Source organism: Leopardus geoffroyi, chromosome E3 (genome assembly GCF_018350155.1).
Source record: "Leopardus geoffroyi isolate Oge1 chromosome E3, O.geoffroyi_Oge1_pat1.0, whole genome shotgun sequence".
Taxonomy (NCBI): domain Eukaryota; kingdom Metazoa; phylum Chordata; class Mammalia; order Carnivora; family Felidae; genus Leopardus; species Leopardus geoffroyi.
The window spans coordinates 19,817,415-19,840,613 of record NC_059340.1 but is presented as its reverse complement, the minus strand read 5'-3'; the positions used below and the strand labels follow the sequence as shown (position 1 = coordinate 19,840,613).

Sequence of the window (23,199 nt, the reverse complement as noted above, 5' to 3'; positions counted from 1 at the left end):
TGCCCATTTTACAGATGTGGGAACTGAGGCCCCTGCTATCGAAGCCACTTGCTCAGGATCACAAAGCCAAAGCCTTCAGGGTACGCCCCACCTTCCGCAGGCCTCCTCTCCCTGCCTGCCTCCCGTCCCGCCCCACAACCCGGCCCCCTTGTTGCTCTCCCGCCGCAGGACCTTTGCTCTGGCTGCCCCTCTGCTTGCAGGGTTCAGTTCTGACTCTGTGCGGCTGCCTCCTTCTTGGCTCAGGCGTCGGGTCCCTGACCACCCCCTAGGGTAGCCGGTCCCAGCCGGGCACTCCACCCCACCCTGGGTCTGGCCCAGCTGTCAGCACAGTGTGGACTCGCCTTGTTCAGGAACAGGCAGTGAGGCGGGGCTTGAAGGAGAATCAGGGCAGGCCGACACCTACTGAGTACATCCCTGAGCTGGGTGGTTAAGTGTGGACTCCGGAACCGGCCAACCTCAGGTCACATCCCAGTTCGGCCGCCTGCCAGCTGTGTGGCCCTGAGCAAGTGACTTCACTTCTCCGTGCGCCAGTTTCCTCACCCGCACCCCAGGGCTATAAGAGTACCCACGTCCTGGGGCTGTCCTGGGGAAGGAAGTGTCCATGCAGTCGCCTGGGAGGTGACTGCGTCTCCCGGAGTAGGACAGGACTCCACGTGGGCACACACTACATCGGGGAACCCTCTCCGGCCACAGGGTCTTCAAAGTCTGTCACCTGGGGAGTAAGTGGCCAGCGATCAGGGTAGTTGCAATCTCCTGCTTCCTGGTGCTGTTTTGTGGGTTTTTTTCAGGCTCAACACGCAAAGCCAGGAGCGGGCAAGCATGGACTACGAGGCACCCCTGATGCCCTGCGGCTGTATCCTCCCGCCACCTGTCTGCGTGTCCCAAGCCCTCAGGGGCCCTGTCCGGAACCCCAGGAGAGGGCTCGGCCCCTCTGGCAACGTTGGGGATCCCGGCAGGCCGCAGCCCAGGAGCTGGAGCCCCACGCAGGGAAACCCGGGGGACCGTGGGAGGGTTGGCGGGTCCGCGGGCTCACTGGGTGCTGCTGGGGCGGGGGCAGCCACCCGAGTTCCAGATGCCGCGCCCTGGCCGGCTGATGTTTCAGGAAGCAGCACCCAGGACTCCAGCAGGGAGGGGCCAGAGAAGCTGGAACTTTCCGCAGGGCCTGAACTGGAGGCTGTCCTCGGACCCAGGCAGGGAGGAGGTAAAGATAGAAGGAAGGATAGCTCAAAGTCGCCGGACCCTTTCCTCGGCCTGGCCCTGTTCACACTGGGCTGCCTGTGTGAACTCAGGCCTCACCCCAGCCCTGGGCGGTGGAACTGCTAACACCCCCCCATTTCACAGATGGGAAAACTGAGGCCCAGAGAGGCTAAGTAGCTTGCCCAAGGCCACATAGCTGGGAAGGAGTAAGACAGGTTAGTGAATGTGAGCAGCCTGGCTCTCTCACCAGTCCGTCCTTCCGGAAGGTCTGCCTGTGGCTATGATATTGCCCGGAAGCCGCCACTCTGATTTCCTGCCCTGTCCGCCCCTGGAATGCTGGGAGCAGGCTGGGGACAGGGCCGAGGACAGGCTTGGTGCCCCCATTGTGCGACTCAGTCAGCAATGGCGGGTCGGTCACCCTGCCACGGCCCATCCCTCCTGGTGCTCATGTATCCCCCCCACCCCCACCCCCTGCACACTTGAAGTGGATGGAGGAGAGAACAGGTGCTTCGTTCTCTATCATTTTACAGGGGGAATGTAAACATTTTACAACCAGGGAAACTGAGGCACGAGACAGTTTGACTCCCGGTCACTTTGTTTTGCACGACCACACGATGAGTCTCTGTTGCAAATGGTCCTCCGTCCTGCCAGCTCCCTCCCTCCTGTCCTCCTGTCTCCTGGGACGTGGAGGGAAGTTTTTAATTCTTGAAACACATGCATACGCGGCTTCCATTAAAGAAAATTTAATGCCACACATATTTGGATAGGTTTCAGTCTCCGTGCGAGAAAAAAATGACTTCCTCCCCCCCTTCACCTGCATAAGCTATCCCAATATGATCTTTGCCATTGTCTTGCTTTGTTCTCAGAAAATTAAGCCTATTTTTCCTTAATAATGTGCCACAGTCATTTTTCAGTTCCAGCTCCTGACCAGCTGGGGTGACCCCTATTACATCGGTCTTACGGGCCTGGAGCTGTATGATGAGCGGGGAGAAAAAATCCCTCTGTCGGAAAACAGTATCCTTTCTAGGCAGAAGGGGGACCCCACCCTGACCAAAGGGAACGTGGGAGGGTCGGGGGCAGGAGAGGAGACGTCCCTGCAAGAACCGGACCCCGGGACTGAAAATGCCAGGGGACTCTGCTGACGGTCAGAGGCTGACTCTTGGGAGTCCCAAGGTAACAGGAGTCCCACAAAACAGAGAGTCCTGTGGCCCGGGGAGTCGGGCGACGGTACCAACTGCACCCCCTCCTGGGGATCCGCAGGTACTTTGGAGTTCTAAAGGCTCTGGCAAGGCCTGCAGGGAGCAGCCTGTGGCCCTGTGTTCAGCCCAGTGAACTCATTGACCATGGTCCTCTTTGTTCAGGGAACGCCCGCCCCAGAACCTGCAAACTATTAGCCCACTGAGTTTTTAAATATTTTAGATTCGTTGCTAGTGTTCTGGGAAGATCAGGGCGTTTCACAGGAACACCTCACTCTTCAGCAGCTCTTGAAAAAACTAGCAATGTTTGAGGCCACAGTCATGCACCACAATGATGGCTGGACCTCGGTATCCCCTTTCCCCCCAAGCATGTCCTTATTGTCTCCTGCCAGGTCCCCCAGACAAATTGCTAATGTTTACTGAGGGCTCACTCGGTGAGGGCTTGTCCCGTGGTACCTGATTTGCCCTCCCAACGGTCTCGTGAAGTGAGTGCTGTTAGCCCCATTTTACCAATGAAGACCTGAGACACAGAGAGGTTAAGTAACTTGCCCAAGGTCACACAGCCTAGGAGGGAGGACCTGGGAGTCCGGCTCCAGAAACCATGCTCTGACCACTGAGCTGTCATGTGTCTCTTTGACATCACCTGCCTGACCCCTCTGGGCCTTTGCCCTGTGATCCCTGGCCCACCACAGGGACCGGCCAGAGCAGCTCCAACCCCCCCGCTGTGTCCAGTCTCAGGCTGGTCCTCACATGCCGAGGCCGTGTCCCCTTGGAAAGGAACACCTTAGCAGTTTGTCCTCCACTCTCCAAAGCGTCAGCCACGAATTCGGTTCCTGCCGCCAGCAGTCCGGTGAGACTGCTCTTTCCCCGCCGTCTGTCTGCACGGCTCCTCCCCTTTCCTTGAAACTGGTCACCTCCTCCCCACACACCCACCCCCGTTGGCCTCTGTGCTCATTTTCCCTGGCACGTCTAATTTGGCTGTCGCTCTTCCGGCTGCCCAGAGCGGCGGACGGCCATTCTGCCCGCCAGCCCCAGCGTCCCCTGGGCCACGCCATCAGCGTGACGAGGCCAGCGGCCGCCAGGGTGGCACGCAGCTTCCAGCACACTGCTTTGGGTTATGGCAGCTTAGAGACTCCCCAGATATCGCCGCCTTCCCCGACAGCGTGAACTCCCTGGAGGGCGTGTGCGGGGACGTCCGGACGCCCGACAAGCTCATCGACCAAGTGAACGACACCTGCGATGGCAGGCACATGTGGCTGGCTCCCATCCTGCCGGGCCTGGTGGGTTTGCGGGGACTCCCCGCCCCGGGGTGGGCAGGGCGACTTTGTGTCCTTGGTCTCCGTGACGCGTCTTTGTTCCAGGCGAGTGAATCTCCAACGAACCAAAATGCCCGAGGGCTGTCAGGGAGGCTCACGTCTAGCTAACTAACACTCTGACGGGCACCCTTCGGGGCAAGTTCTTTCTCGGTGCGCTTGGGGTGGTTGCGACAAGAGGCCGCCCACATGGGACTCTGGAGGGCCCATGCAGCAGCCCCCTCTGTCCTCCCAGCCCCATCCTCTGGCCTCATTCCGTGTGTCTGCTCCGCCTTGAGAGCACAGGGCACCGGACCCTGACCTCTGGCCCCAGATCTGCCTGCCAGCTCTTCAGCGGACTCAGTTTTGCAGACCTCAGACCCTCCCACTGGTCCTGCTGGTCACCGGGGGACCGGGGGGTGGCCTTCACCCACTCGGCCAGAGAGAGAGGAGACAGGCCGGCCGGGCAGGTCGTTGTAGCCCCGCGCCACCCTCATGCCTGAGTACTCGAGTGCCGCAGGCCCTGGGGCATGCCTGTGACGGCGGAAGTGTCCCCTCCCCCTCCACGTGACTGGGCAGGAGGACTGGGAGGTACATTTGGCCCTCAGAGCACAGAGACAGCATCAGCAGCCCTGTTGGGGAGCTCTTCCAACAGTGTCCCCCGTGAGCCCCGAGCATCCGTCCCCCCTGAGCGGAGGCCAGCCCCAACGCTGCAGAGGAGAAACACGTAGGTCTCTCAGCCCTGAGACCTGGGCCCCACCCGCCCACGGCCATCTGGTGTTTGGCCAGCACGTGTTTTCCCGGCGTCTTTCACTTGGCTTTTGGTGTGAAGTCGTCTGTCCATCTGTCACTCTCCCAGCTGGACTCGAATGTTTGTTTGTTGTTGTTGTTGTTGTTGTTGAGAGAGTACAAGCTGGGGAGGGGCCGAGAGAGAGGGGAACAGAGGATCTGAAGCGAGCTCGGTGCTGAGGGCAGAGACCGACTCGGGGCTTGAACTCACGAACCCTCAGATCATGCCCTGAGTCGAAGCCGGACACTCAACCGACTGAACCACCCAGGTGCCCTTGGACTCAAATATTCGTATCTGCTTGAGCCCCTTGGGCAACTGAGTTTGAGGGCCTTTATTATTTCCGTGGTGCAGTCAGAAGGCTGCCCCTGCCCGAACAGTACCCTGACCCGCCCCCCCCTGCACTCCCGACATCCTCTGAGACATTCTGAGGATGGCCGGAAGCCGAGCCCCAGGGCCCGGGGCAAAACGGAGCCTGCAGCCTGCAGCCTGGGGCCAGCACTGACTGCTTCTTGCTTTATTCTGTCGTGCAAGGGGCCCCCTGATATTGGAGAGTCTTTGTGGGGGCGGCGGGGGCAGGCAGGGGTGGGGGAAGCTGAGGGTCTGACCTTAGTAGCTGATTCTTCCACTGATCCCGACACCCCTCCACCACCCCTGCGCCAGGCAGAGATTCAAAGACACATGCTGGAAATTATCCCACACTGCTCTCAGGGCCTGCGCCGTGCTGCTCATTTGTGGTTGGGGGAAAGGACAGATCGGGGTCAAGGCCGTGCTGGTCGCCGGAGACAGTGCTCCTTGACCTGGGGCCCGCCCCTTTGGCCCGCGAAGCGTCTGGCCTGACCTGGGGGAGAGGGAAGGGCGCACCCAATTCTCCGCGGGTATTTACATGAGGGCCACGCCAGGCCCGAGAAAACAGGCCCTCCCGGAGCCAGCTCAGCGGTTTGTTGCAAACGCAGCCACACGTGACCGGACTCAAGATGGGCTTCCAGGAGACAGAAGGCAGCGGGAGCCCCACGCACCGCGGCCCCCAGCAGCCCAGGCGCTGCCTCCCGCGCCCGCCCGGCTCACCCCTGCCCGCGTCTGGCGCCCCCCGCCCCGCCCCGCGCCTCTGTTTCCAAACATGCCCGTTTTAATGAGTTCTTGCCTCTGACAGGTGAACCGGGTCTATGTGATTTTCGATCTGCCTACCACCGTGTCAATGATCAAACTGTGGAATTATGCAAAAACGCCCCATCGAGGGGTGAAGGAGTTTGGCGTAAGTACTTATTAGCTGGGTTTTTTGAGATAATTATGCTGGTTGGTAATTAGGCTGCCGGCAATTACCATTCGTCGCCGCCGTTTGATTTACTCCTCTCCGTCGCTACCTTAGACACCACTGCCTGGTCCTCAGATGCAGGGAAATTCGCCGTCCCATCGCGAATTCAAAACCCGCCTCGAGTGATTTGAATCATCACCCTGAAAAAAAAAAAACAAACCGAAAATGGCTTTTCTTTCATCTTGTCTTTTCCAGTCCTAGTGGTTTAGGGAGTTCTTCGCGCCGGGAGGCAACTCTGGGGCCGGGAGAGCCGGGGCCTCGGGGGCCAGAGGCGCAGAGTTGCCTCCCGGCTCGGCCACGTGGGCTGAAGGTATTTGAAGCCTCCCCGTCCCCGTCTGGCCGAGGGTTGCAAAGATCTGACCCCATAACGCGGGCCGGGCTAGCGGGCGAGGCTCGGAGCAGTGACCTGCTTTGCCCGAGGCCGCGGGGTGGGGAGGGTCCCTACCCCCCCCCCCCCACCGCCCCGGCCACACGGTGCAGCGCCTCCTCTGTCTGTCCAGCTCCTGGTGGACGACTTGCTTGTGTACAACGGGATCCTGGCCATGGTGGGCCACCTGGTGGGGGGCATCCTGCCCACGTGCGAGCCCACGCTGCCCTACCACACCATCCTCTTCACCGAGGACGCAGACGTGTGCCGCCAGGAGAAACGCACCTCCATCAGGTGAGCCCAGGCCCGCCCCACGGCCTCCCCCGCCAGCCCTAACGGGGACGGACGGCAGGGGTCGAACCTTCCTTCCTCTCCCTCCCCCCAGCAATCCGGTGGAGGATCAGGACGTCCAGATGATGAACGAAAACCAAATCATTACCAACTCGAAAAGGAAGCAGAGCGCGGTTGACCCAGGTCAGTGTCGCCTCTCGGCCCAGGGCGTAGCCCTCGGGAGTTAAGGCTGAACGTCGGGAGCCAGCAGCCCCTGCCCGCCCCTCGGACCCCTCTGCTCCGCCCAGGAGCCCGCCTGGCGGCTGAGCTGGGGCTGTGGGGGCAGAACCCCAGGGGCAACGTGCTTCCCACGTCCCACAGGCGCCTGTGACCCGGTGTGGCTTCCTGGGAGGCAGGCCCTTGGGGCGCAGAGGGAAAAGGCCCCGAAGGACAGACGTGCTGTATGGAGGCGGCTGGGAAACCAGTGGGGGATGCCAGGGGCAAGGGCTTCCCAGAGGAGGTGCTGTTTGAGCTGCACCCTAAGAGATACGGGGAGCTGGCCAGGCAGAGGGGACAGCGTGGCAAAGGCCCGGAGGCGAGGCAGCAGAGTCGCTGCAGGGGAGGGGACGGGTCGGCGTGTGGGCACTGGGCTCCGGGGCTGCAGGCGGTGGCCTGGGCCGGCCACCAGGACGGTCCAGACTTCACCCCCAGGGCGTGGGGCCGCCCTCGATGACTGAGGCTGGGTAACATCCACCCCTCTGTACTCTCCCCGACAGCACTGCGCCCCAAAACCTGCATAAGCGAGAAGGAGACAGTGCGACGGTGGCGGTGCTGACTGGCGGAAGAGGGAGAGCTGGGCCTCCGGACCGGAGCCGGGCTCTGTCACCGGCCCTGCCCAGCACCCGTGTCGCCCGCCCCCAGACCTCAGCCTCGGCAGCCTGGACTCTGGGGGCTGGAAGAAGGAGTCCCGTCACGAAAGGGGACTCGCATGGCACGGCCTTCCTCCGCCTTGCGGCTCGGGGGCTCCCTCCCGGGACACCCAGCTCGGTGCCCTCCCGCAGGACCCAGCAAAGCAGGGCCACACGCACTCACGCCTGTCCCTGCTCAGGCCCAGATGGTGGGGTGGCCGGGGAGGACTTGCTCCCAGCACGGAGTGTGGCTGTCCTGGGCCCGGGGTCAGGCCTCAGACCCCAACAGCAAGGGGAGGGGTGCCAGCAGCTCCCCGCCCCCCATGTCCCTCCCTCATCCGGGGGCCGGTACAGCTGGCTGAGAGGGTGTGGCAGTTCCCTGGTCCCCCAAAGGTCTAGCCAGAGCCGCTGCACCCCCCTCACTCATCCCAGGCAAGGAGGACGGATCCCCGGGGACGTGTGTGTCTCACTGGGAAGAGGAAGGGGGCCGTGCCCACCCGCCATGCTGCCAGGCCCACGTGGGACCCGCGGGTGGACAGCTTCACGCCCCAGGAGGCTCCGGATGCAGGGCAGGCCAACGACCAGGGCCACAACCCCACCCTCGGGCCCCAGAGCCCACCTCCCCTTCCCCTTGAACTCTGTCTGGAGGAGGGCGGCCGCATCCCTGCGGTCTCGCCACGGGCTTCTCTCACTCGCCTCCCGCCGTCTCGCCCGTGCCGGGCGCCCTTGCCTGCGGGCAGCGAGGTGTCTGGTGCCCCCACCCCTTCCCCCCCTCCCGGCAGCTTCCCCGCGAGTTGGAAATGTGCCTTGCACCCCCAGCCGAGCGGAGCTCAGAACGCATCTATTTCCATCTATGTAACAAGCCCGGATCAGGGACCTAATTGGTTTCCCAGTGGTGGGTAATTTCTCGTTCCAAATATTAATCCGTTGTTTTCCTGGCGCCCAGCCCGGCCCCGCTGCAGCGCTGTACTCGAAGTACGTTCCTATGCAACCGAGAGCCCGGCAGACACTTTATGAGCTTTGCAGCTTCCGCGGAGCAGCTATGCAAATGCGCTTTTCATTTGGAGCAGGGGGCCGATGCGAAGACAAGGAATTGTTTCTCCCGGAGAAGATTCATCATTGCTGCAGCTCCCCTGCTCACCTCCCAGATGGGGCGGGTGCCCCCAAGGCCTGTGGGCTCCCAGGAGAGCCGAGGCTTGGGGGGGGTCGGGGGCTGATCAGGCCGGCGCTTAGGGACCAAAACAGGTGCCACGACTTTAAAGGCCGTCACGGCTTCCCGTCCCCACCTGAGGCCGGGGCCCGGGTCAGACCGTCGGGGAGATTGCTCGAGCAGCGCACACGCTCCCAGAACCTCCTCTGATGTTTATAATAATTGGATGCACCATGCAATTTAGGAGGGGGATAAAAAAAAGTTGTACAGGCATTAACTCTAAAATAAATTTCTATTTTTTTCTCTTGCAAAATCAATAAAAGATGTTATTAAGAATCTGGTCTGACGTGCTGGGTTTGGGGTCAGACGGAGGGAGCCTGTGCCGCCTCCAGGAACTGAGGCTGGCCGAGTGACACGGGGCAAGTCCCCTCTCTGAGCACACCCCCGCCCCCACTGTCTCCACCTGCAAATGGGGGCATGATCCTGGGTAGACGATACAAGCCCACACGTATGTAGTGGTTGTTTTGTGTCCGGTGCTCATTTAATCCACATAACAACCCCACGGGGTAGGCACTATGATGATCCTCCTTTTACAGATGAGAGAATTGAGGCACAGAGCGGTTGAGCGGCTTGCCCAAGATACACAGCTTTGGAAGCCATCAGCGCGCAAATCCTGGGACAGCCCCAGGAGAGCTGAGGCGGGGTGAAATCCCCGGGTCGGTGGCCCTGCAGTTTCCCCGAGGCTTATGTGGATCCTTGAAGCCAAGCCCCCCCCCCACCCCAATGCCAGACTCCTGGGCCTCCTCCTGTGGTTTCCGGCTCCCCTGCTTCCCTCAGAGGTGAGCCTTGGTTGGCGGCTCTTGGCATCTGGAGAGAGCTGCCCTCGGGGGGGGGGGAAGAAGGCTCATTTGGGGGCCGGGTGTCTGGGCTACAGCTCAGGTGCCAGGGAGCGCATTGGTGCCGAGCAGGGGGCCCCTCGGAAACCCCACCCCCTCCCCTGACCAGCCCCCCACCCCACCGCTTGCCTCTGAGCTCCTGCCCAGAGGGGCCCTGCCCTGCCCTGCCCTGCCCAGCCACCCGGTGTTGGAGAGCCTCCCCCTACTGGAGGGCACGCAAGCCCTTCCGGCACTCCTGTGGGGTGGGAGGCCCGGGGGCCCTGCTCTGACGTCGTCGGGGAGCAAAGCTGGCCCAGGAGGGTCCCCTTAACAGGGCAGCGCAGGCCCCGACTAGGGGGTGATCGCGTCTCAGCTCCAGTGGTCCGGAGATGCCTTCAAGGACTTTACGAGAAGCCAGAAATCCAGATTTTTTTTTTTTTTTTTTAATGCGAAAATCCAACTTTTAAATGTTGGCTCAGCTTAACCAAGCACACGCCAAGCGAGCCGAACGGGTTACAAGCCTTGTGTAGCCCACCCTCCACCCCAGCCCCCTCCCTGCCTCAGCATGAAGGCCAGCGCCCCCTCCCTTCCGGGTCCCCCTGAAAGCCGCAGTCCCCCCTCCAAGACCGTGGCTCCCCGAATGCCCCTCAGCTGGTTCCTCCCCGGGAGGTCCAAGGAGGGAGGGGATCATGCCCTCAGACCCCCCTGGGCACAGAGGCAGGGGTTGGCCCGGTGACCTGTGCGTGCTGGAGGTGACAGTCCCCCCTCCCCCCCCAACATCCCTGGTGGGAGAACAGAGGCGAATCCTGGTCCCTGTTCAGCCCCGGGCATAAGTTTCCACAAAGCTATCCCAGTGGGCTCGGGGCCACGCCCGCACCCGGTCGTGGGTCACAGCTCTCGGCCAAGGCTGACAGGAGAGTTCCAGAAGAGCAGCAGGGGCTCCGGAGGAACCTCCCCGCAGGCCTCTGTCCCCCTGGGCACCTGCCTCCTCTGTCCAGCAGTGGGGAGGACCTGCTTCTGTTTGTTCATTTGTCTCCGGACGGTTCCGGCCCTGGACCCACGACCTCGGAAGGACCCACGTGGTCCCCAGGAGACCACTGGGGCTATTTCTGCAGTCAGGAGGCGGCCGCCCCCTGCCTGGGAGCGTTTGCCACGACATCCTGGGTCCCTCTCCAAGCCTCACCTCCCACCCCACCTAGAGTCCCTTTCTGAGGCCCCCGGACCCACTTGGCCTCTGAGTGAAACAGCGGAACACGGTCTGGCGGCTCAGCCCACCGGGGTCCGGTGGCTGTGCGGGGTCTGGGCCCCATTACTCACGGCCACTGGAGCCCGGGCACAGGCTCTCCGGGACACCACACCCCCACAGCCCCTCCGTGTCAGGCCCTGCCTGCTTCCCTCACCACAGCGGCCCTGCAAGGTGCCAAAGCTTGAGCGGGTGACGGTGCCATGGGGCCCAGTGGGGGGGGGGGGGGGGGCCGGGCCGCCTGGCCATCCAGAGGGTTCTCCTGGGGCCACGCAACTCAAGCCTCTGGGGTCCGGTCAGCAACAGGCCCAGGCCCGGGGCCGGAAGAGGCAGACGTGGCCTCCGTCCAGCGGGTCACGTGTCCCCGTGTGCCGTGTGGCTCACCGCAGGTGCATCCCTGGACTTCCGTGTGATGCGAGGCATTCGTGACACCACCGCCAGACCCCCAGCCTCCGGGAAACTGCTCCGCTCACAGCCGCTGCCGGAGGCCGACCTCTGGCAGTCACCTTTCGCGACACCACCACAAAAATACCAACTTCACCCCCTGCACCTCCGGCCTCCCTCGGCTTCCCTTCCCAGACAGCAGGGGGCCGGCAGTGCCTGTCTCGGGGAGCTCTAGGCACCTTAGAGCACCTCCCGGAGGGCAGACACACCGGCCGAGTCCCACGACTAAGCCCATTTGCCGGGTGTGCAAACTGAGGCTTTCGTAATGAAATGGTGTCGTTGGGGCTCAGGACTTCAAGGCCGCCCAGCACGGGGCCCGGGCTCCTCACCAGAGTCACTCAGCGCCACCTTCCACCTGACCTTCCAGACCTTCGGGATGACCTCCCGGCCTCAGCTGGTTGGCCCACGAGGGGCAATGGCCTTAGAGCAGAGGCGGATGTTTTAGCCCATCTCCTCCTCCTCCCCCTCCCCATCCCTCTCCTCCCCCTTCCCCTCCTCCTCCCCCTCCTCCTCCTCCCCCTCCCCCTCCTCCCCCTCCTCCTCCCCTCTCCCTCCTCCCCCTCTGCCTTCTCCCCTCCCCCTCCCCCTCCCCCGTCTCCCCTCCCTCTCTTCCCCCTTCCCCTGTCCCTCCTCCCCTGTCCCTCCTCCCCTCCCCCTCCTCCTCTGCCAGCTCCTGCCCCTGCTCTGTTCATTCTCTCCACCCCCGGCCTCCTCTCCCCAACCCTCCCTGCCTGCACCCCCCCATGCCACCCACACTCAGCCTGGAGGTTTCCAGGGGGATCAGGAGGGTCCGAGGACGGGGGCTTGGGGTGATGGCACTTCTCCCGCACCAGACCCCCTTCCTGACCCGTCCCGGTGGCCGCCCACTCCCCTGCCAGGCCTCTGGCATCAGCCCAGCCACCGGCCTCCCTTAAGGCAGAGGCTCAGACGGTGTCGGTCCACGACGAAATGTGGCCCCAAAAGCAATTACCCGGCTATGGCGGGTGGGGCTGTGTGGGGACAGGGCAGAGGTCCCGCGCCGGGATTTCCTGTCTGTCCATGCAGTAAATCCCCGCACGGCGGAGATTGGTTTTTCCTCATGACTGATGGTCCCCGGCCGGGCTGAGTTTGTCCTCAATCCTGCGGCGAGATCGTCCACCGGTGCGGCGGAGCGATTTGTTCACTGCCCACAGCCCTTGAGCGACGGGTGAGCGGGGCTAAGCTCCAGCCCCGCCCCGCCCCCCAAGCCTGTGCCTCGGGCCGCGTCTCCGGTGGTTTGGGGTCACGGATTTTTCTAATTCAGCCACTCAGAGGACACCTGTTCCTGAGTCCCGCCGCTGCCCCGTGCGGCCTACGGTGTCCCTGCCTGCACGGCGTCAAAGCCCAAACAGGAGCCGCAGAGAAAAGCCAGCCCAGCCCAGGAGCCCCTCGGGCCCTCACCCGTCCCCAGGCCACACTATGGCTACTTACCTCGTCCCCGGTGCCACCGCAGCCTAAGCCCCCACCATCTCCCACCAGGCCCTGCTGCAGTCCCTTCTCTGGTCACCCTGCCCCTGCCTTGCACCCCACCTCCCAGGCCTTCCCCACGCGCAACCAGGAGGAACTTGCCCAGATGCAGAGCTGACCGCGTCCTCCTCTGAAAAGCCTCCTGCCAGTGGCTCCCTGTGGCCTTCCAGGTGAAGGGCGCACTTTGTGCCGTAACCCACACGCCCCGAAGGCTCTGACCCCCGACGACCAACTGCTCCGCAGCAGACCTCATGCCCTCAGCCTGAGCTGCAAGCGCTGTGTCCTGTCACAGCGCCACACCCAGCATTCCTCTCAACCCCAGGGCCTTTGCACAGGCTCTGGCTTCTGCCCAAACTCCCTGGCGGCTTCCTTCCGTCCCTGCTGCCATGGGCCTTCCTGAGAGGCCCACCCTCCCGGCTCCAGCATAAACCAGGCCTCCCTTGGGGGTGCTTCCATAGCATTTCCCCCACTCGGAGGTGATACTTTTGTTGCTAGAATTATTTGAGTGGTCTCTGTCTCCTCACTGGAATAGAAACTCCGCGAGGGTGAACATCAGGTCCTCCTGACTCACCGCGGCAGCTCCAGGGCGCCGTCATGCCTGGCGCATAGAAGCCGCTCAGCCGGTAGTTCCCGGATGAAGGGGGCCCACTGCAGGTCGGGGGTGGTCTCGGGATCCGAACTGACTCTACAGCCTCTGGTACTTTCCTCTGTCGCCACCTCCTCCAAGGGGATGAGCCTCCCCAGCATGACTTGTCCTCGGGCCTGGCACCGGGCACGTGCGGACACAGGGACGGGGCCAGACGGCGTCCAGGCCCAGCGCACGTCTCGGGGCCGGCGGGCACACGCAGGTACGGATGGGTGCCGAGCCGACCCCCTGGTACGGGTGCGCGTACAAAGCGCTGACTCAAGCTTGTACGATGCTGGTGTGTGCACGTGAGCCCAGGGGGTGTGGGCCCAGCGACGCGGGGCGCAGGCATCCAGGGCAGACCGCTACGGGCTCATCCGGGCACTTCCCGCCTTCAAACCCCCCGGTCCTCCCTCCCCCCCCCCCCCCCCCCAGGTTCAGGCAGACGGTGGCATTTGCCCCCTGTGTGAACACAACCCTCCCAGTAACTCTTGGTAGGGACCCACTGGGACCAGGCATCCGGCCCGCCTGCAAATGCTTCCTTTTATCTCACCAGCAGCCTTCCTGCTGCAGGCTCCACGGGCCTGAAAGACAGCTCTTCTCCCCTCCTGCCCAACAGGTGCCCAGACAGAGAGGAGGACTTGAAGCCAGAGTGGCCCCGTGAGCCTCCTGGCCCGTGCAGGGGGTAAGAAAGGCCTTGGCTTGAGCCATCCGCACACCATAATCACAAACTACTTGCACGATTATTTATTGAATATTTTTCTTCAAGCCAGCTCTGTCTTTTTTACTTAAATGCCTATTTTTGGTTTCATCCTAGGCAACAGCGTCTGTGAGATCGTGACACCGATGTGCCCGTTACACGTTTTTTCCTAATACACATGTACATGAACACAACTATTAAAATAGGTTGAAATTTTGCCTACGTGTCAATTCAGATCATCTCCTGGACGTCTGTGGTCCAGCCGCCAAGTGCGGAAGGACCTTGGGTGAGAAGGAAGGACCCCAAGATGCCGGGTGCCCCGGGGGCCCAGCCCCACGTCTACAAGTGGTGTCTTCGTGCCCAGAGGCCAAAGCTCCAACTCCTTGCCCTGACGTTCAAGACCTTTGTAAGGGGACCCCAATGTCCCACCCAGAGCCATTTCCCTGAGAGCCCCACACAGTAGGTCTGCAATATTTGCCAAATGAATGGAAAATGGATTAATGGATGGCCTGCGTGATTAGTGAACGCATGCATAATGAATGAGCACACACCTCCGCACGGGTGTCTGCTGGGATCTGAGACTCAACTGAACCCGCGCCTGACCCAAGCCCCAAATCTGAGAGTCTTTGCCAACTTTCCCTTCCTCCCACAGCAGTCTGTTGATTTCTGCCCCGACTAGCTCCTGAATCCGCCCTCATGGTCCCATCCCTTGGGGCCACCATGCAAGCCAGACCACCCTCTTCCCTCCCCTCGAACATCGTAGGATAAGGGGGGGGGGGTGCGGTGCTCAGGAAGCACCAAGCTTCCTAAGGAGGCTCCGTGTCCTTCTGCCTGGCTCCCCTGTCCTACTCACACCCCGGGGCTCTCCCTTCTCTCCACACCTGCCATCTAGACTGTTGTAAAGTTCCTAGAACATTCCAGCTTTCTTCCTCTCCATGGAATGGATGTCTTGCCTACCTGACATCTAGACAACCTTCTTTTTCCCAAAGGAGCCCTCCTGACCACCATCTCCTCCTCCCTCCCCCAGCTGCCTTTGGCACCCTCCCCCCCCCCCCAGCCCCTAACTTTCCCTCATCGAGAAAAGAGCAAACACTAACAAAGCACTCACTATATGCCTGGCTCTGTTCTAAGTGCTTCGCGTGTATTAGCTCACTTAACCCTCATGACAGCTGCAAGAGGTAGGTATGATGATTATCCCCATGTGCCCACGGGGAGGAGGCACAGAGAGGTTAGGTCACTTGCTTAAGGTCTCACGTGGAGGAGCTGGAATCTAAACCCAGGCTGCCTCGGGGCGCCGGGGGCTCAGTCGGTTAAGCGTCCGACTTCCGCCTAGGTCACGATCTCGCCGTGATGAGTTCGAGCCCCACATCAGGCTCTGTGCTGACAGCTCAGAGCCCGGAGCCTGTTTCAGATTCTGTCTCCCTCTCTCTCTGCCCCTTCCCCACTCTCACTCTGTCTCTCTCTCAAAAATAAATAAACATTAAAAAGAATTGTTGGGGCGCCTGGGTGGCTCAGTCGGTTAAGCGGCCGACTTCGGCTCGGGTCGTGATCTCGCGGTCCATGAGTTCGAGCCCCGCGTCGGGCTCTGTGCTGACAGCTCAGAGACTGGAGCCTGTTTCAGATTCTGTGTCTCCCTCTCTCTGACCCTCCCCTGTTCATGGTCTGTGTCTCCCTGTCTCAAAAATAAATAAAACGTTAAAAAAAATTATAAATAAATAAATAAATAAATAAATTTGTTTTTAACCCAGGCTGCCTGGCCCTGGAGTCGGGCACCACAACACCACCGTACAATAACCATCTGTCTGGTTATCTGTCATGCCCACCCGTGAGGACAGACACCCTGTCTGGATGGCTCAATATCCTATCTCAAGTGCCTACTGCAGTGTTTGACACATCGTAGGGGCACAATGAGCTACATCATTGGATAGATGGATACACGGCTGATTAAATAATGAGGATGGGTCCTACCTGAAAGGAAGATGGATGAACGTCTGATACAGGAAGGATGACAACTGGTAGATGGATGATGGATGCATGGCTGGAAGGATGGATGGATGGCTGGAAGGATGGATGGATGGCTGGAAGGATGGAAGGAAGGAAGGATGGATGGAAGGATGGGTGGAAGGATGGATGATGAATGGAAGGATGGATGGATGGAAGGATGGATGGAAGGATGGATGGATGGAAGGATGGATGGATGGATGGAAGGAAGGAAGGATGGATGGATGGAAGGATGGGTGGATGATGGATGTATGGATGGAAAGATGGATGGATGGAAGGAAGGAAGGAAGGAAGGATGGATGATGGATGGAAGGAAGGAAGGATAGATGGATGGATGGATGGATGGAAGGATGGATGATGGAAGGATGGATGGAAGGAAGGATGGAAGGAAGGAAGGAAGGATGATGGATGTATGGATGGAAGGATGGATGGATGGAAGGATGGATGGATGGATGGATGGAAGGAAGGAAGGATGGATGGAAGGATGGATGGATGGAAGGATGGATGGATGGATGGATGGAAGGAAGGATGGATGGAAGGATGGGTGGATGGAAGGATGGATGGATGATGGATGGAAGGAAGAATGGATGATGGATGGATGGATGGATGGAAGGAAGGAAGAAAGGAAGGATGGATGATGGATGGAAGGAAGGATGGAAGGAAGGATGGATGGATGATGGATGTATGGATGGAAAGATGGATGGATGGAAGGAAGGATGGAAGGAAGGAAGGATAGATGGATGATGGATGGATGGATGGAAGGAAGGATGGAAGGAAGGGTGGATGGATGGATGGATGGATGGAAGGATGAATGGAAGGATGGATGATGGATGGATGGAAGGATGGACAGATGACCAATGGATGGATGGATGAGTGGATGATGGATGGATGGATGATGGGTAGATGACGGATAATGGATGGATGATGAACGAATGATGGGTGGATGGAAGGGCAAAGAACATTCTCTACTTGGGGGAAAGCTCTAGAATTCCTTCTGGGAAGAGATGAGGCTCTGGTTCAGACCCCAATTCTGCCATTTGCTAGCTCTGTGATCTTGGGCAGGTTACTTCATCTCTGTGACTCTAAGTTCTCTCATCTTTACAATAGGCCTGTTTCCCCAGGCATCTGAGCCCTAGGACTTGATGTAAAGGTAGCTCCAGACACAGGGCAAAGGGTCCCCAGGGGGTCAGGGCAGCGTAGGGCCCGGGCTTGAGGGCCCGTCTCCCAAATTTTCCACCTGCCTGACCCACCCCCACCTCACCCACCCTCCGGAATCCAGGGCGGCCTGCCAGCTGGCTCCACCCCGACCCAACCCCCTAGACCCAGCTACACTCTGCTCTCCTTCCTTCCCGAACCTCAGTGTCTGGCCCTGACCCCAGCACACTCAGGCCATCTCACCTTCAGGTTCCTTGAGGACCCGACAGGGTGGGGCCACGGGGGGCAGCCACAGCCCAGAGAGCAACTGGCCTCCACACACAGCAAGACGACAGGTTCAACAAGCATTTATTGTGGCCCTGCCATGTGCCTGCTGTGTGACCCCCTCCCCCCCTGCGGAGCCAGCGCCGGGAGGCCCCACCCACTCCCTGCCTCGCGACTGCAGGGCCCCTCCTGAACTTCCTGGCCGGCTCTCAGTGGCCGATGACCTTGCCTCTCCTGGCGTCCCAGCTGCACCAAACAGGGCGCCGCATGTGACGGCAGCAAGGGTCAGGAGCTGCTGTCCCAGAGTCGCCGTGCGCAGCCCTGCGCATTCCCTCAGGCCACCCCGGCTCCATTGCCAGGGCCCTGAGCCCCAGACAGCGGTGGGAAGGGCAGGCCTGCGTCTCCCACACAGGCTGGATCAGTTCACAGCACACGGGCCGGGTCTCCAGGGGCGCCAGACCGGTGGTCTTCTGGCAGGGGGCCGGTTCCGACGACCGTCTGAGGTCCGGGGGCCAGGCTGGGTCTCGGTCACACCCAGTGCCCCAGGACCCAGCACTGACGGTTCAGCTCCGGCATCTCGTGAGCGGAGCTCCGCGGCCAGGAATCTCCCATGTGTGGGTGGTGTCCTGCCAAGAGACGGGGCGGTCAGTGCCGACGGCCGCCCCCGCCACCCACACACCCGCTGCCCGCCGCCGGCACCCTCTTCTCACACTCTCCCCACCCACAGCCCACCCGCCATCCTGCACCCACCCGCTCGTGCCCCTGCCACCTGTCAGCACGCCCGCACCGCCCATCACAGCGTCCTCCTCCCCCCTGCCCCCTCGACGCGCCCTGCGGCCCCACTGCCCTCATCCCCATCCACCTGCAGCCCGCAACACCCGCACCCTCCGCCTCACCTGCTCGCTTGTCCACTTCCCAACCTGCCGCCGCGTCCGCTAACTCACCGCCGTGCACCCATCCGCCAATGTTCCATCCGCCTGCCCTGTCCCCCCCCCCCCCGCCCCCCTGCCCCGCCGTCCCGCAACCACCTCGGCACCTACCCGTGTGCCCACCGCCCCGTCAAGCGTCCCTGAGCTACACTGTGTGGGAGGGCGAGAAGGAGAACAGTGTCCGTGACTCCTGCACCGAGGGGGAGGGCCCGGGGGGCACCCAAAGTAACTGTGAGCAGCTTCCTGGGCCAAGGCAGCTGGCAGAGAACCCACCACGCTCCCAGGGGCCCCGGGCCAGCGGAAGGCTGGCTGCTCTCGCCCCAACCTGACATGCTCGCTCCTGGGTTTCTCTGGATTCTCAGACACTCACCGCCTTCTAACACACCAGACCCACCTGCTAAAACGTCCCTATACCTACTGTGCGTCCAACCCCCCAGGCCCGGCTCACGTCTCCCCTCCTACAGGAGGGCCCTGCCATCTCTCTGCCGCCCCTGGGTGTTTCGCTCATTTGGGAACACACACCCCAAGCGGCAGTCCCCAGCTCCGCCCCCGTTAGGCCCTGAGCTAAGATGGCTTGACCCGTGGCAGATGTTCCGTGACGGATCAGAGCCGGAGGAGCCAGAGAGGGGAAAACAGAGGGAGGAGAGACGGGCCGGAGGACCGGAGAGAAAACCAACAGCGACCCGGCGTTCACGGTCTATACCCTACTTGATTCCAGCCTCACAAGCCTGTGAGGTAGCAACCACCCATTTTATAGATGAGGGAACTGAGGCTCAGCGGGCACAAGCAGCGGTCTCGCGATTCACAGCTATGGTAGAGCCGGACTCAATCAAACTTCCGCATTAAAGATGTTTGCTCCGTGTTCTGTTCCCCTCGGAGTGCTCGTGGATGCTCGGACATTCCTGTCATCCTTCGGGGTCAGACGGGCCCTTTGTAGCAAGCCCCCCGGAGGTGGGAATTCCTGCCGAGGCCAAGCGCCTGCTTGCACACCTCTTAAGACAGGCAGCTCATTACTCCTCCTGCACCCCCAAAGCAGCTCTATTGGGACAGTCTTCCTCATGATAAAGGCCGGAAGGGAACAAGCAAAGGTGAGGACGGTTGTGCCCATTAGGGGGTGGGGGACGGTTGTGGGTTTTAGGTTCTGTGTTTTTGCTTTGACTTTTTGGTTTTTTCTTTTTTAATTAAAAAAAAAATTTTTTTTAACGTTTATTTTTGAGACAGAGAGAGACAGAGCATGAACGGGGGAGGGTCAGAGAGAGAGGGAGACACAGAATCCGAAACGGGCTCCAGGCTCCGAGCCGTCAGCACAGAGCCCGATGCGGGGCTCGAACTCACAAACCGTGAGATCGTGACCTGAGCCGAAGTCGGATGCTTAACCGACTGAGCCACCCAGGCGCCCCTGACTTTTTGTTTTCAATATTTTTTAATGCTAGTGCTTTGCTAATTTTACCGTATTTTAAAAAGGGTGCGAAATATTTGGCAAACATTCTGGAACCGTTTGGCCTCAGGAAAAACATTTGTTTTGGCCCCAGTCACCGAAATAGTTGCATTCTTTGGAAGTAAATGCTGCCAAGATTATAGGTGTTTGGATTTTTTAAAAAAAATCTAGAGGCAAATATTTGATGTGCAGAAAGATTTGATTGTTTTTCTAAATGAATATTTAAAAGTGATCGTGGCTGCTTTTACCGTTGCCAACAGGCAGAACCCCGGAGAATTTGTTGGAACAGAGAAGTGATCATGCATTCTGAAGGAAAAAGGAAGGCCATGATCCCTGCCCTTCCTTGAGTTAAAATCAGGCTCCTTGTCTCCTGGATCCAGAGGCCAAACCACTGAGGACTGGGGCCCTCCTTTCCTCTTCGGCCTCCCGGGAGGGGGTTGGGGCCCAGAGTCATTTACAGTAGAGAGCAGGGATTCTGTCCTCCCCATGCCTGAAGAGGTCCCCCCACCGCCACTCCAGGCCACCATGACCTTCTCTTCCCTTCTCTCAGTCCCTTTACTTTTTGGCTAGTCATCAGCCAGTGCAGCCAAAAGAGCACCTTATGCTGTAGATTGGAGAATCCCACGTCAAAATGTCAACGAGGCCCAATCAGATGACATAAGTGGGTGAAGCAGCCAGAAGGGGCCATTCTTCAGCTCTGGCCAACTGTTGCCATGGAAAATGGGCCCTCAGATTTTCCAAAAAGTTTAGAGACAATGAAAATCAGAATTTCGTAATAAAATCTCCTGGCTTTAAATAATGACCATGGACGCTTTTAAAACCATCTGTGGGCCAAGTGGCATCTCTCAGGCTGGACTCGGTCCCCACGCACAGGCGGCCATTTCTGACCTCTGACTATTTCCCCGCCTGCATTTTCGTTCCAGGCTCTGTTCCGTGGCTTTACACATTCTGGTCCCTTGGCCCGGTGCCCTTCCCTGCTGTTCTCTGGCTATTGAGTGCCCCATTTGTCTTTCAAAGGCTCCCCCCCACCCCGGAAGAATCCCATGACCTTATAGGCACAGGCCTCGCTCCCTCCTCTGTGTTCCCACAACACGGTGCAGATCTCTTCTCCCTGGGCTTGTCACTTCGTGTTAATGAGGTCTCCCTGGCTAACCTGGGGACTCAGTGCAGGCGGGGACCGGGGCTGCTGTCATCCTGGAGCCTTTGGCCGCCAGCACCTGGCCAGGCACAGAGCTAGTCCTGAGCTGACTTTTTATAACAAACGAAGAAACCATGCGGGACGAGGATGGAGTGATTCTTAAGCTTGGAGAAAGAGCTCTGCCTGCCGCTCCTATTCGGAGATGCTGTGCGTTACGAGAGGCTCTTTGGTCAGTCTCTCCTTTTTTGGACCCAGGCTGAAGGGGAAAGATTATACTTGCAGTCTGGCAGTCAAAGGTTCGAATCAATGGGGCGCCTGGGTGGCTCAGTCGGTTGAGCATCTGACCCTTGATTTCAGCTCGGGTCACGATCTCACGGCTGTGAGATTGAGCTCCACGTCAGGCTCACACTGAGCGTGGAGCCTGCTTAAGATTTTCTCTCTCCCCATCTCTCTGTCCCCCGCCCCCCCCCCATGCGTATGCTTTCTCTCTCTCAAAATAAAGATTTTTTTTTGTTCAAATCCAGCCTCCACTGCTTTCAAGCTGTGTCAGCTTTTTTTTTTTCCCAAGCTGTGTGACTTTTGACAAGTGCCTTCTCTCTGAGCCCGCAACGGATGTGGGTTACAAAGGGGTCAGCAGGCCCAGTGGGCCCCCTTGCTAGAAGTCCTTCATTATCTGACTTCAGACAGATGTGGAAATAGCAAAATACCAGCACTAGAGAGGATCTGGATTCAACCACCTCTCTTCACAGATGGGGGAGCCAAGGCTCCAGGGGGTGGTGGGGGGCAGGGGGAGGGGGGAAGAGATCTGTCCAAGGTACCACTCAGAGGGTTGATAGCAGGTACTGTGTTTTAAATTCCCTTGGAAGCTCCCAGACTTAGCAGAGTATTTGGCCCAGATGAACATGAACATATTTAATGTCCTGTCTCTTCGGTCCTAACTTCCCCATCATTCAGTGGAAAATCATTGTCACGAACTCCCTCAAGGCACCTAGATCCCAGGGGATCAGCTCTTAGCTCTGCTGAATTGTGTGCAGTCACATCCTCTGTTCTGGAACGGATTCATTGAGTTGGAAGGGCCCTTTAAAGCCAAGAATGCCGATGCCACCGCACAGGTGTCAAAAGGGAAAGGGGGGCACTTATAGGGGATGTAACTTGTCCAAGGTGCTCTGAAGCTGGTAGAGGAATCGATGACGGTGGGCACGTGGCTGGGATTGGCGTTTCTGACCCCACAGCAGCCCAGCCCAGAAGAAACAGACGAACGCCAACACCCCCACCCCGTCCCATCAATCCCCCCACATGCACTCTCCAAGGTGCTGAAAGCCTCTCTTCAAGACTCATGGCCCCACCCACAGCCTAACCTCGAACTCTTTCCTCTAGAAAGAGATGGGATTAGGGGAGTGATGAAGAAATGAATCAAGGTTGGCACTGAGGTGTCTGGCTTTGGGGGCCCTTCAGCAAGTGACGCTGTCATCCCTTTGCCGTTCCTAAAATGTCACCACCTTGGCGAGGGCACTATGACTGCCTCTCCAAGCCAACCCTGCTCCATAAGTCTGTATCCTGAGGGCACTTCAGAGACTCTGGCATATTTGGTAATATCCATTTACTTGATTCTTCCCAGTTTCCCCTATGAGGCTCTATGTGACATGACGACGCAGACTAGCGCTGCTGTTCTTACTACTGTGTCCCCAGAGATCCCCAGAGAACTCCAGGGACGCGATTGATAATGCAGATCTGGGGAGACGAGCAGGTGTGTGTGAGATCCATGTGGAGGGGAGGCTGGATTGTGTCTACCTTGGGGGCAGCTTGTCTTAGGAGCCCAGATGGGGGCCTCATCCTTATCCTCGCTGGAGTCCCTCTTCTTTTTTTTCTTTGCGTATTTATTTATTTTGAGAGAGAGAGAGAGAGAGAGAGCATGTGCACAAGCAGGAGAGGAGCAGGGAGAGAGAGGGATAGAGACAATCCCAAGCAGGCTCTGTGCTGTCAGTGCAGAGCCTGATGCAGGGCTCAAACCCACGAATCATGGATCATGACCAATCCTGGATCAAATCCAGGATCATGACCTGAGCTGCAATCAAGAGTTGGATGCTTAACCAACTGAGCCACCCTACCCCTGGAGTCCATCTTCTGGGGACCCCATGTTTCTTGGGCCATAACATGCTCCTCACCTGCTTTCCACACTTGGGATCAGGTTGAATCCACTTAACCTTCCACCTCTCCCAGGACCACTGATTTCTTCATTCTCTTATCAAACATTTGTTGGGCACCTACTGTGTGTCGGCCTCCATGCTGGGTGCTGGATCTGCCAGTGCTAGTGAGGGAGACAGACACACACCGGAGGAAATGACGAGGGCACACGTGTCCCCAGCTCTCCCAGTGTGGCAGGACCCATTCACTGTGCCTCATGTACACGGGCTCATTTA

General features: G+C 59.5%; 2 protein-coding genes and 1 long non-coding RNA gene across 10 annotated transcripts in view; 1 reads left to right on the top strand and 2 right to left on the bottom strand.

Moving 5' to 3' along the window:
• Positions 1-8,731, top strand: part of LOC123589121 (katanin interacting protein) — a 193,283-nt gene extending 184,552 nt beyond the window's left edge. For 4 of the 5 annotated variants that reach the window (XM_045460776.1, XM_045460774.1, XM_045460777.1 and 1 more), the window contains 7 exons: positions 789-853; positions 2,101-2,211; positions 3,534-3,673; positions 5,626-5,727; positions 6,288-6,448; positions 6,540-6,628; positions 7,201-8,731. In XM_045460776.1, the coding sequence (XP_045316732.1) occupies positions 789-853; positions 2,101-2,211; positions 3,534-3,673; positions 5,626-5,727; positions 6,288-6,448; positions 6,540-6,628; positions 7,201-7,259 (727 nt within the window). In that variant the 3' untranslated portion in view covers positions 7,260-8,731. The other variant, XM_045460778.1, reaches the window with a different exon arrangement.
• Positions 8,732-11,013: 2,282 nt separating this feature from the next.
• Positions 11,014-11,526, bottom strand: LOC123589126. Its single transcript, XR_006708174.1, has 2 exons — positions 11,374-11,526; positions 11,014-11,106 (listed from the first exon to the last, which is right to left on the bottom strand). It is a non-coding gene; the product is annotated as an uncharacterized LOC123589126 (long non-coding RNA).
• A 5,815-nt stretch (positions 11,527-17,341) lies between these two features.
• GSG1L (GSG1 like) overlaps positions 17,342-23,199 on the bottom strand; it is a 203,993-nt gene continuing 198,135 nt past the window's right edge. For 3 of the 4 annotated variants that reach the window (XM_045460204.1, XM_045460203.1, XM_045460200.1), the window contains one exon: positions 17,688-17,900. In XM_045460204.1, coding sequence (XP_045316160.1) covers positions 17,803-17,900 — 98 coding nt within the window. In that variant the 3' untranslated portion in view covers positions 17,688-17,802. Of the gene's footprint in view, positions 17,901-23,199 lie in introns of all 4 variants that reach the window. The other variant, XM_045460197.1, reaches the window with a different exon arrangement.